At 50.8% G+C, this 12,654-nt stretch overlaps 1 protein-coding gene across 1 annotated transcript in view; it reads left to right on the forward strand.

The window, feature by feature from the left end:
• The first annotated feature begins 8,593 nt into the window (after nt 1-8,593).
• Nucleotides 8,594-12,654, forward strand: part of AEBP2 (AE binding protein 2) — a 58,038-nt gene continuing 53,977 nt past the window's right edge. The window contains exons 1-2 of the mRNA XM_026035551.1: nt 8,594-8,773; nt 9,978-10,093. Coding sequence (XP_025891336.1) covers nt 8,594-8,773; nt 9,978-10,093 — 296 coding nt within the window. The remainder of the gene's footprint in view (nt 8,774-9,977; nt 10,094-12,654) is intronic.

The raw sequence follows: 12,654 nt of genomic DNA on the forward strand, positions 1-12,654 counted from the left end.
TCTCAGCTTTTCCCAGGGTGCTTCGCCATGCAGAGACATAAAGGGCATATTTTGCTTTTCTTTGGAAAGTCAGGGAATAGGATGCCCGGCAGCCTGGCCATATAACCCCCTTCACTGCAGCAGCGGCCCCAGGTTCTTCCCTTTGTACACCCAAAACCGAGTGAGCACAAGGAACTTGAGTCCTACGGCTCGGGCAGAGGAGATTTCGTTTCAGTGGCACCACAGAAACCCCCAGGGCAAAGCAAGGCCAATGCAACACCCCCTTCTCTCCTCAACCCAGGACAGAGAGCGGCTCGGCCTCAAGCTCTGCAGTCTCTCCTTGCCCTTGCTGCCAAGGAAAGATCTGCAGTCAGCTGAGGAAAGGGCGGCTACGGGGCTTGGGGACACGTGTAGGATGTGTCTGTGTTTATAGGAGCTTGCAGGTTGGGTGTCCCTGCGGAGCGGGGGCCCTTTGTACTGAGAATGGGGGGCACAGTCGAGGTTTTGCTGGGCGATTGTTGGCCAAGAGGCCAAACGTGAAACACCGGATGAGGAACGGGAATGGGGCAGCGCTCACAGGCGGCAGTTCCGCTTCCTGCGGGCACCTGCAGCCAAGATTGGAAATTTCACCGGGTGCTCTATCTTTTGTTTCTTACGGAAAAAAAAAAAAAAAGAAAAAAAAGAAAAAAGAGAGAAAATATATATATATATCTATATATTGCTTTGTGTTATCACAGAGCATCTACTGTCTCTTACCTCATCAGAATAACTCATCCCAGTGGTCATGCTCCTGAGGTACAGAAATAAGGGAAAGCTGATCCTGTCAGCTCTCCAACATCCATTTTAAGTTTGTATCTAGGGTATTTTTATATTTCTGATTGATCGCTTTATTGGCTATTGCACTGACACTTGTATATACAGAACGTGTGCTTTTTTTTTTCCCCCCTCAAAAGTAGAGTCCTTAGGAATAATGCAACACATTCTCTACAGATGTTCATGCTCTTCAGAACCAATTACATCTATTTTTGCCTTTTGTTCACTATTTGCATTGTTCCAAGACTACTACAGAATGTGATTCTTAAGTCCCTTAATAAAGTGACATAACTCAAAAATAACGTTATCGCTGGTGTCCTGGCAGTTCTTGTGTGTGACCGGCTGTAGAGCGGCTCGCAGAGAAAGGGCTCACCAGGCAGCTGAAACCCAAGCCTTGTGTCTCTTACAGCTGCAAGGGTAAAGGGGGGGAAAATTGTAAATGAATCTGCCGTAAAACCAGTACCGTGAGGTTCTCAGGCAATCGGCAAGAAATAAAAAGCAGTTTATTTTTATCTAAATCACTTTATTGGACAGTCTGGTAAAGAATTATGTAGCTCTGCTAGATGGAGTGGCCAGATATGAAGGGTGGTTGTGGTTTGCAGTGTCCAGAGCTGAGTTTCTAAATCCTCTGGCGTTTGGGCGGGCAGGTTGCACTGTGTCCTGCACGTGTAAAGCGGCGCAGGGCAACACCTTTAATCAGTGGTTGGGTTGTGCCAATCTTACTCCAAACTTGCTGTTGCACTGGAATAATGAGGTACTTTTTTAAAACAAAAACCAGAAATAGTCTCAGAGACCATTCAGGTCTCAGAAATAGCTCATCGTGTCTATCCTGCGCTATGTTTTTGCCCCTGCAATCCTGGATTCTGCTTTACTTCCTTTATGAAGTTATTCTAAGGTTGGCTCTTTTTATTTCAATTTAAATCCTCAGTTAAAATGTTATTTTCCGTCTCTTAGGAAGTTGACATTTAAATGGCCTATGAACAAATTGCCCATACCTGGCATTAATAACAGATCTGGAACAACTTAATTTAACTTTTTTAAGGATGCATGTGAAGATAACGAGGCAACATCTGGCCCTCATTTCTTCTAAAGAACACTTATAGATCCTTGCAGTTCTGTCCTTGGAGTGCTCAGCCTGTCCATATGGGAACGCTGAAGAAGCAGCTACAAAATAAAACGGAATATGCTGGTGGCTGAAAGCAAATGTCTGGCCCCAAATGAAGGCTAAAAACAGCTGCCTTCTGAACTTGACATGCACAACTTGCTACCCAGCTGTTCCAGATGTGTCAATATTGAAATGCTACTTCTGGAATGAAGCTCTTTTGGTGTTTTTTATGGGATGTTTCTGTGCTCCGTCACGCACCGAGGAAAATCTTTTAAGGTCTGTCTAAATGCATTAGGTGGCTGTTGCTGGGAAACTGCAACTCCTGCTTGTGACTGCGGGTGAGTAACTTCATTAGGGCCGCTGCTAATTGGTTCACGTGGCAGCGCCTGCACGTCCAGGACAGCAGAGGGATGAAAGAACAGGCTGGAAGAAAACGGTGCTCGGCGCAGTGGGCTCCTGTAGAGTGGAACAGGACAAAACCAGATGTGATCTCATTAACTTCTTTATTGCTGAAACCGAACCTGAAGTAAGGAATGAATTTTTTTTTTTTTTTGGTCAAATTTTATCCAGATCCCTGTTCAATGGAAAAAGGAATACTTCAAAGAACTGGAAACTCCACATAGAAACGCCCTCTTCCTCTCTTGGAGGTGAACTCCGTACTGCTAAAAACTGCCGACCCTGCGGCTTGAAGCCCATGTGCAGAAGCGGTGCCATCTCCTGAAGGAAGACCGAGCGGGATTCCAAACCCAGGGAATCGCGGAGTGGTGGAAGGGCTGGAAGGGACCTCTAGGGATCATGAGGGCTGAGCCTCATCCCTCGCCGGGGCTTCTCCTGAGTCAAGACAAAGTGGCCGCCACTCTCTCCTGCAGGTTAAAATCTGCTCTGTGCCCAACATGTAAATATATATATATATATATATATATATATGGAGAAATGTATGGAAAAAAAAAAAACCAAAAATGTATAGGGAAAAAAAATGCAGCTGTCCTGAATAAATGGATCCTGACCTGACTGAAATGAATCCTGACCTGAATCAGGTCACCAATTTCAAGCTTCAGATGACAAAAGTTGCAGGGGCTCTGCACCTTTGAAAGCTGAAGCTCAAAGCGTACCATAAGGCACCTGATTTTTGCAAGTAACTGACTGCAAATAACGTGGCATGCAAGTCTCCTTTGCTTTTGGCAGCAGAATACATTTACCGGAACAAAGATTTTTTTTTTAAGTGATATTGCTAAAAATCAAGTAATTGTTAGGTGCAAATAAATATATAAGAACTTGATAGAATTAATTTCAAGATGGTTGATTCGAACGAAATTCGAACGTGAACGTCAGAATTGGAATGCGTCCGAGTTGGAATGCGTCAAAATTCGAATGCGAACATCAGAATTGCAGAAACCGTCAAAATTCATCAAAAATCATAAAAATCACCTTTTCACCATATGAATTTCTGCTCGGTCTTGCCACTAATTACATGTGTGACTGCACTACATTTCGCACACCTTTTTTTGATAAAATCCTCTTCACCAACAATGTGTTTCATATGCTTTTGCTTTAAAGGTAAGTGTATTTTTTGGTGTTTTCATGTTCATCCCTCAATTTAGGGGATTTGGTTTGATCTAGATGGAAGAAAAGACAGCTGAACTTTCTGATTCTTGTTGTCTTACTGGTGTTTGTGAGTGATGGCATTTCATGTGACTTCACGTTTGATTTCTTGCTGTCTGGACACGGTTTCAGAGCTTTTGCATATCCAAGGGCTGTTACTTTTCCAGGATTAATGCATCTGTGGGTGAGGATTAGTTGGAAGTTGTCATTTCTTGAGCTAGGAGATTGCCTGGACGCCTGGTGCTCTGGTGGGAAGAACCTTTGAGCGGTGCTTCTGTTTTCTTGGTCCATATCATCGTATCTGTAATATCTGCAGCTCCTGTTTCTTGTACGTTATGTCCACACATAAGTGTTTTTGTAAAGGCGAGAGAAGGTACTGGTCACTGTTAACAAGGTGGAGTTAAGGTTAGTTTTTGCTAGTGAAGGGGAACATCTGAGTGAATACTCAGATGAATCGCAATTTATCGGAATGCCTCGGATGAAGGTGGAAGACGAGGGACACCCTTGTTTGGGCCCAAGTTCAAGGGCTCGACCAGAAGGAGTCAAGAAGAGCAAGGTCAGCCCAGCAGCTCCTGCTGCTGCTGCTCTGGCACTTGGGTTTCCTCCCTGTCCCTCTGGGCCTTTGTGCTCGTGGCCTGGTTCCCATTGTGCGCTGCCTTGAAGGGATGAAAGCCAACGGTGGCTGATAGTGCTTTCAATGGGAATGCAGATTGGTTCCAATAGGGAGCAACCCAGGAGCCCCGGACAAAGCCAGTGGAGGCAGCACAATAGGCTCAGACCCACGGCCCTAAGCAGAAGTGACTGGCAAAAGAAGCACTGCGATGCACAAATACCCATGTGTGTTTAAAAGCCCCCCAGTGCTAAAATAACCAGGATCATCACAAATCCCGCAATCCGGGAACAGCCTAACCTGCAAGCAGTCCAGATGCAGCACAAACCACTGCGGGGCCCTCATTTTACCAATACTTAGTAGCTCATCCCACTCCGGCTTTCTGGGAATCTGGGTGCTGAGCACGCGCAGGAAATCTGGGATTAGAAACGTGCCCGAACTTCTCACTGCCAGGCATTGACAATCGTGCAGGCACTGACATGCGTGCGCAGCAGCCTGCATGCAAACGATGCTATCTGAGCTGCTGCGTGCACGCGTTTGCAGGACAAGAGAGGAGATTATTTCATTGTGCGAACTAATTACCTGTGGAGAGAAATTAGAGGTTTTTTAATGGTAATGCCAGGCTATATTTCTGCGAACTCCCACAGCTCTGCATGCTTCACCCTTTCATCGGAGGGCAAAGATGGAAGGGTCCCTGGTGGGACTCGGCATAGGCAGCTTCCCTGGCGGGGCGGTGTCTGCGTTTCGGAGCCCTGCGCTGTCCACGCACCGGGCCGGGCTCGCCCGGGCGAGAGGCCGTCGCGTGAGGGGGGAGCTGCGGCGGAGCAGCGTCCGCGGCCGAGCAGTGTCCACATCGGAATGGCATCCGCAGCGGAACGGCATCCATGTCGGAACAGCATGTCTGCAGACATGAAGCACTGCAAGGGGCAATACATTTTAAAACTCAGATCTCTCTCACCTTGCTCTCAAGCACACTATAATGAAACCATCTCCCGTGTTTTCTCAGCTTTAGAGAACTGAAGCCAGTACTAACCAAGAGGGAACAAAAGCTGCCAAACGCGGCTAGAAACTCATCTGTGAAGAAGACAATTCTGTTAAATCACCCAGTTCAATGCGGCTGTAAAGCCAAAGCGCTGCCCCTCGCTCTTCCCTGGTACAGGCCCCCTGGTAGGGCCTCACTGAGGGCTCGGGTGGCTCCCGTCGCAGCTGGCGCTGCCGCTGCTGCCGCTTTGGGTGGCGGGGCCGCCCGTCCCGCACGGGCTGCTCCGCTCGGAGCGGCCCTGAGGGCTCTGCGCCCCGCGGGGCAGCAGCGGGGGCTGCTCTTTGGGGCTGCTCGGCCAGCTCAGCTCTGCGCTGCTGCAAGGCCACGGCACAGCTCAGGCCCCGCCGCGGTGCAACGTGCTGCATCCCGGTCCCTGGCAGTGCCCCCTCTCCGTGTCCCTTCTCCCTCCTCCTTCCTTGTGCGCGCTGCGGAGGTCGCAGCCAGGCAGCAGCCGCCTTGGGTCGCTCCTGCGAAACGAAAGCCCCGCGGGGAGGAGCGTGTGGGGCACCGTGACGCCCAGCGTGGGGCACACGGGGCACACGGGGCACACAGGGCGCCATCGGAGCCACCACGGTGCGAGGGCCGATCTCGGTGTCACCCTCTCTGCCGCCGCTGCCACGACCGTCCTCGCAGCCTCCCCTCACGCCGAGGCCGCCGGCCACCAGCGCGGCTGGCACCACCCGCGGTGCTCGTGGGGGTTCACCCACGGTCTGGGGCTGCAGGAGGCGCCGGGGTTTGCGCTTGCCTCAGCCTTTATCCTAACGCCACGGTGTTTCCAGAGACGGGCAGCAGGGAGTCGAGGAAGTCCAAGATGGCCGAATGAGGGAGTGGGTGAAGAGGGCCGAATAAGAGGGTTGAGTAGCGCGCGGAGAGGCTGCCTGTTCGCTATGTCACAGCTAATTCCAGCTTCAGGGAGCTACATTACAGCTAATTCCAGCTTCAGGGAGCTACGTTACAGCTAATTCCAGCTTCAGGGAGCTACGTTACAGCTAATTCCAGCTTCAGGGAGGAAGAGCAGGGGGCTGGACAGCAGAACCAGGTCCCTGGGCAGGCAGGGGAGCCCCGGCCCTGCGGCCTCGCTGCAAGGCACCTTCTCCCGGACATTTGGATCCGTGCATGGAAAGGGAGGCTGCTCATCCCAGCGGCACTGAGGACAGGGAGGGCCCCGCGCTGCTCCGGTGAGCCGGCCTGACGGAGCCTGGGCGGTGCAAGGGAGATCGGAGGAGGCACCAGTTGCTCCAAAAGCTCCTGCTGGTGGCTCAGGAGATAAACGCGCCACCTTTAATAAGCATTTGTCACTGGTGACTAATGACAAGAAAGTTGTCCTGCTGGTTTTGTAATGGGTAAATCAGCTCGGGTACGTCTGAGCGCGACTTGTGCTGCTCGGTGAACTCTGCAATAAGGGAAAGAGGCTTTCCTGATGCAAAGCTGAACTTTTCTGGAATTCAAGAGCCTGATGGCACATGCTCAAGCGTGGTGAATAATATTGTATGTTTATATACGATAATGCTGTATGTCCCCAGCTGCGTCATGAACACTCCACATGGCTGAATTTTTTTCCTGTAACATCAGTGGGGAGAGAGGAGGAACAAGGGGACGAGCCCGGCTGCTGAGGCCTTGGGAAAGCTGGAGTTTCACATCCCACTCCATTACCGCGAGGAAAACAAACACTGTAATGAGATTTCTGGCAATTTTCATGTAAACTTCATAAAATACTAATCTAAAAAAAGTTAAGACTGTTCTGAGAAACAAGCCCCTATTCTGGATATGACCACAAATTGTTAAAGGGAAGTTTTAATGCGATCCTAAAAGAATGTGGAAAAGCTGCTGTGTATTTGCACTCCTTCCAAGCTGTGATTTGTATTTAATTAGCATTCAATTCATTATTCATTTCTGTTTGGTTGTAAGGGTTACGCACCGGTTTTGCAACATGCAGGATCTTGATGACTCTTCTGGTTTTAGAAAGAATCTGCGTGTACAAGGACAGACTCTGCAATTGACGTAAGCAATTGCAAAAAAAACTGTAAGTATCTACTTAAAAAAAAAATAGATTTACAGACTAGTTTCCTCTTACGGAATTGCCCCTGCTTTGGGGATACCCTACCCCATTTTAACTGCAGTGTTTTGCAGGAACTGACCTGAGGAAAATAAATGGGGCACTGGTAGCTCCTCTGCATTTGTGGTTGGGTGCACACCTTCATTTAAAGCTGGAATCCAGCTCTGTTTTGCATAAGAATGAAGAAAACATGCATTCCCCAAATTAACAGCATGTAAAGACTCTTTAATCTGGAAGCAAATATGTTAATTATCTTTGGTTAGAACTAATCCAAATTGCACCCTTTAAGAATGTTGATTCTGCTGAGACCCAAGAACGCTGGCCTTCTTTTATGGAAAAACAACAAATTGTGCCAAGCAAAATAATGTATACAAAGAAATACACAGTACTTTGGCATGGGGAGAAGATGTCTCTCTGAAGATTTACATAGCTGTATTGTCCAAATTGTAGCATACAAGAAAAATACAGGTAACGTGCACGACAAGCAGATGCTCTATTTGCTGTTAGAGCATCACAGGTATTATCTATCATCAGATGTATTATCTATCTTTTATCTATGAATATGATCGCCTATATACATGTTCTAATGCAACATTTGGAAACCTTTCTGAATAGTTTCAGAGAAGACTGCACCTCATTTTTAGCAGACGCTTATCCCAGCCTCTGGGACAGGCCCAAATGTAGAGGGGCAGGATGACAGGGTTAGTGTTCAGGGAGATACAGCAGCATAAAAGTATCGCAGGGCACTGCTGCTTTGCAGGCAAATCTGGAGCTGCTTCTCAGTGGCATCAGTAATAACTAGTAGTTCACCTAGTTCACCTTGGCTACATAGTGTGTCCCTTAGATTCCTTATATACTTTTTGTTTGCTTGTTTGTTCTTTGCAATAGCCTGTAAAGCCTGTAAATGAACAGCCTGCTGTTCCCTTGAACTTGAAGCCTTATAATATTGTCCTTAAAGGGATCTTCATGCTCTCTAGTTCTTCTTTTCCTGTTTGTTCTACTTCAGTATCTCGTGGCAGTGAATTTAATGCCAGTTACTGCATGCTTTAAGGAAGAGGTTTTAGGTATTTGTAGTGTAGTGTAGTAGTATCTATGTATTTTTAATGTATCTTTGTAGTTTGTAGTATCTGTGGAGCACGGACTTCCTCTTCCTGGATGTGTTTATATGCAAGTGAACACGAAGATGCCCCGATCTCAGTGAGTTTGTGCATTGTGTGTTAGTTATATGCAATACAGCTAATATTAGCACATGTTTCTGGATAACCTCTAGAATGATGGATAGGATTTCCCATCCATCTTTCCATCCATCAGGTTTTCCGGCTACTGATTCTTTTTTGTAATGCAAGTAAATTTTAAGTTTCTCTGTTCCTTGTTTCCCCATTCCCGATGGACACGGTCACGTTTGGCTGGGCCGCGTGGCCTTCCCAGGAACTTCATGGTCCAGGTTGGCCTTGTGTTGGCTCCTGCGCTTATCTCTGGTGGCTTCGGCATCTCCTGAAACCAGGAGCAACTCCCAAGGCCAAACGGGCCCTCCTGGGAGGCTCCCGGGACCAGCCTGACCCAGAGGTGAGGCCCTGTCCCCTGTGGCCCCTTGTAAGGAAACAGGGGGCAAGACAAAAGGCGCCTTCGGAAGGACAGAGCGTTGAGGAGGGATGAGCGGGCACTGCAGGAGCGTGTGGGGCTCCCCATGGGTTTCGGTGGGGGGTGAGGGCAAGGGCGAGAAGGGAGGGCCGGCTGCTCCCGCGGGAAGGGGAGGCTGCAGCCTCTTCCTGGAGCACTGGGGATTGGAAGGGGAGGGCGCGGCGGGAAGGCTGCGGCTCCGGGCTGCTGTTACTGCAGCAAGGTGAGTCACGGAGCCCCAGCAGCAGGAATTTCCTGCGCCGCCTTCACGACGCGCACAGAGGCAGGAGCGGGAGCAGGGAAGAGCTCGGGGACCAAGCGCCGCGTCCCTCGCGACTTCCCCAGGTACCCTCACAAGGCGGCTCTCCCTTTTACTGCATCTCACACCTGTGGAATCTCTTCTCTCCCTCTCTCCCTGTAGGCTTCTCTCACTGTTTGGGGGAGATATTGTTTGGCTGCATACTGCACATCACAGGACATTCTGATGCTGAGCAGCAGCAGGTACAGGAATTGCCTAAGCAGAGCCAAAGGCAAAGCCGAGCTGCTCCGGGGGACCTCACCCAAGCTTTGTAGGCAGATTGGCCAAGCCGGGACTCGGGAAGGAGGGAGCCCCTTCCCGGCTGCGCTCCGTCCCGGTCCCACAGCCTGCGCTCAGGGCCGCCTGGGCAACAACACCCAGTCCAGGCCTGCAGGTCTCTGAAGCCTCTTCTTTGCTCCGGTTCTGGAGATCGGGTCTTCATGGACACTTCACCATGGTCAAGGTTTTGCTGGCTCATTTGCTGGCTTCCCTTCCCTTGTGCCTCGGCGAGGGCGGTTTTGGAGTGCCACACATCCGTGTTTCTCGTGGCAACTCCCTCGGCTTTGGAGTCTCGTCTCTGTTGCAATAGGGTCACGCTAAGTTAGGCCGGGCACAAAAGGTTTGTCTTGGTTCAGCTGAATAAATTGTCACAGAAATGTCTCAGTAACAGGAGGGTCAAGTCATCGCTGTTCGGTTTTACTGCTGCACTAAAGGGCCGAGTCTGGACTGAGAGATTGGGGGTCTTGAAAAAGAGAGACGGGCACCGAGAGATGATGAAGAGTAGTTCTTTGGTCGCTGCTAGAGCACTAACCCCTCCGGTACCGACCTCCTAAACGCTCCTGCTTTCCACAGGGCTGGTTCCCCAGCAGCCCCCCGGGCCGGGAGCTCCAGGCTGGCGCCCTGCAGAGCTGCTGCCTCCGCTGCATAGAAAGGAAACTGCGGAAGGTGTTTGGACAGAGTGCAGTAGAGTACCTGGAGTTCACTGAAATAAATAATCCCCCTCTCCCTTTCTTTTCTTGTGAAAGGTGCCTTTTCTGTAGCTCCATTACACACTTGTAGGTGACCTGAGCTGGTGCCTCTCTGATTCTGTCCCTCACTGCTCCTGACCTTTGCAGAACAGAGGAAGGGAAGAGAATTAACAGGAATTAGTGTTAAGAAACATGGGAAGTGTTGTGGTTACTGACTCAAAAGCGTTCTGCTTATTAACACTATATTTCAGAAAGCCAACTAGGCAACAAGCATCTCCCCTTATCAGATGCACTGAAAAAAAGTAATTGCTCAGCAAGATACTGTCTACAGAACGAAAGGTCAGATTTATATTGGCAATAATGTCTTTAAATTATAATTAACAAAAATTTAACAGTTTAGCTTTCCCTAAAGAGAAAGGTTACGATTGAAGAGGTGTAGAAATGTTTCTGTACCTCTGGTATGAATGAGCAGGGACTGTTCAGCCTGGAGGAGTTTGAGCAGGGAATGTTGTATCTAAATGTAGATGTAAGAGGGACTGAACCAGACTCTTTTCAATGGAATCCAGCAATAGGTCAGGAGGCAACGGGCACAGCTGAGACACAGGCAGTTCTGTCTGAACATGAGGAGGAACTTCTTCCCTGTGAGGGTGACAGAGCCCTGGCACAGGCTGCCCAGGGAGGCTGTGGAGTCTCCTTCTCTGGAGGTCTCCAAACCTGCCTGGATGCCGCCCTGTGCCCCGTGCTCTGGGTGTCCCTGCTGGAGCAGGGGGTTGGACGAGATGATCTCTAGGGTTCCCTTCCAAACTCAGCCCTTCTCTGCTGCTGCGATTCCCTCTCAACTCACGCTGCGGCTGACAGGGGGAGCGGCAGCCCCGTGGAGCGGCCACGATGTGAGGCCGGTGCCGGACAAGCCGCGGATCCGGGACACGGAGCATGCAGCGGCCCCAGGCCTGGACACAGTTCCAGTGCAGTCAGTGGCTCGGGGATTGGTGAGCCAAGCACATGAACGGGGATTGCAGCAGTCCCCACCTTGAATGTTGACTGCTGACTCATTGTAAGCATCCCGACCAGTTCCACCTTCCAGCTGAGGCTGGTTTACAGAAATCTGAACATACAGCGACTTTCTTTATTGTTGTTTTTAAAGAGCATGTGGGCACTCATCCGCAGGCTAAAGCTGTCACCAGTTGGTCCTCAAGGATGACCTCAGTGTCAGGCCCTTTTGCTCCTTCAACGCTGTGACATTTCCTGCGCCTGCTGCTCCCCTCTGCACCGTAGCTGCTCGTTTTTAAACTCAACTACCACCACTTTGCAATTTCTTTTAAATGTGGCAAGCTCTGTGAGAGGTGGATAATGACTGACAAGATGGATACAACATCTAAAATTCTTATGGAATGCTACATTATGTATTCAGTTATTCCCCTCATCCCACCAAAAATCTGCCAGATTATTTAGTTTCATCCCTGTGGTTTTTTTTCTTCATTTTCCACCTACTGTCCTGTTTTGCTGCAAATCCCCACACTATCAGCCCTTCCTAATCAGCTCCACATGACATGTATTAATGCCTGCATAAATACAGGCTACATCAGGCTAGCCTGGCACCTGCCTTTAGTAAACTTTATCCCATTTTACATTGATATCAAAGTGCCTTTAAGCTTCACGGTTGTCCCGAAGTCTCTGTATATGCCTGACCATCACCTGTGCCTCTCCCACCCATCTCTCCCTACCCACTGCACGCACCACTGATGCTGTTACCAGGTGGCACGGGTCCAAACTTCACAATTCCCTCATCCCTGCCCCTCCAAAATGAAACTTGCTGGCTGATGGAGAAGCGATGGTCCCGCTTGCCCAGCTCTGGGGCGTTTCTTGGGGTTTCACCCGCACTTCAAGGCCGGGATTCGCATGTTCCCCCGCTAGCCACGCTGCTTTTGGCCCCAGAGCCCGCACGGAAAATGGGGGTTTGGGGCCGCGCCGAGGTGGCTCCGTGGCTCCCCTCACTCCGTGCGGCCGCCCTGCCTTCCCTGCTCCTTGCTGCCTTTATGGGAAACCCTTTCCAGCCTCCTTTGTGCCCCGGCGGGCTCGGCCTCGGACGGCCCTCACGTCCTGACCGGTTCCCCGCAGCTCTCGGCGGGGCAGCCCCGGCCCCCTCCGCGCCCCCCTCGTTTTTTTCCAGGAGCTCCATATTCCGCTTTTCCCTCCCATTTCCTTCGGTCACTGTTAGCGCCCTCGGACGCGGCTTCCCCACATCCTCCCCGCTCCCCCACTTCTTCCCTTCGGGCACAGAGCTCCCAAGTTTTGCTCCCCGCTGGGGCTCTTTTAGCGGGCGCGGGGCGGCGGCAGCCGGGGGGAGGTCTCGGCTGCCCGTTCCCGGGCGCTTCCCGCCGCAGGAAGGGCGAGGCCCGCCTGGAGCGGCGGGAAGCGCCGCGGGACCCCCCTGCCCCCCCGCCCCCGAGGCGGCCGTTACGGCCCCTCCCGCGCGCTTTTTGTCCCGGGGCGCGCTCCGTAGCGCGTGCGGCGGCGGGTGCCCAGGCCCCGCCCCTCTGCGGCGCGCGCGGGGAGAGCGT

The sequence above is a fragment of the Nothoprocta perdicaria genome, unplaced genomic scaffold (assembly GCF_003342845.1).
Source record: "Nothoprocta perdicaria isolate Ctin4 unplaced genomic scaffold, notPer1 scaffold_161, whole genome shotgun sequence".
NCBI classification, from domain to species: Eukaryota; Metazoa; Chordata; class Aves; order Tinamiformes; family Tinamidae; genus Nothoprocta; species Nothoprocta perdicaria.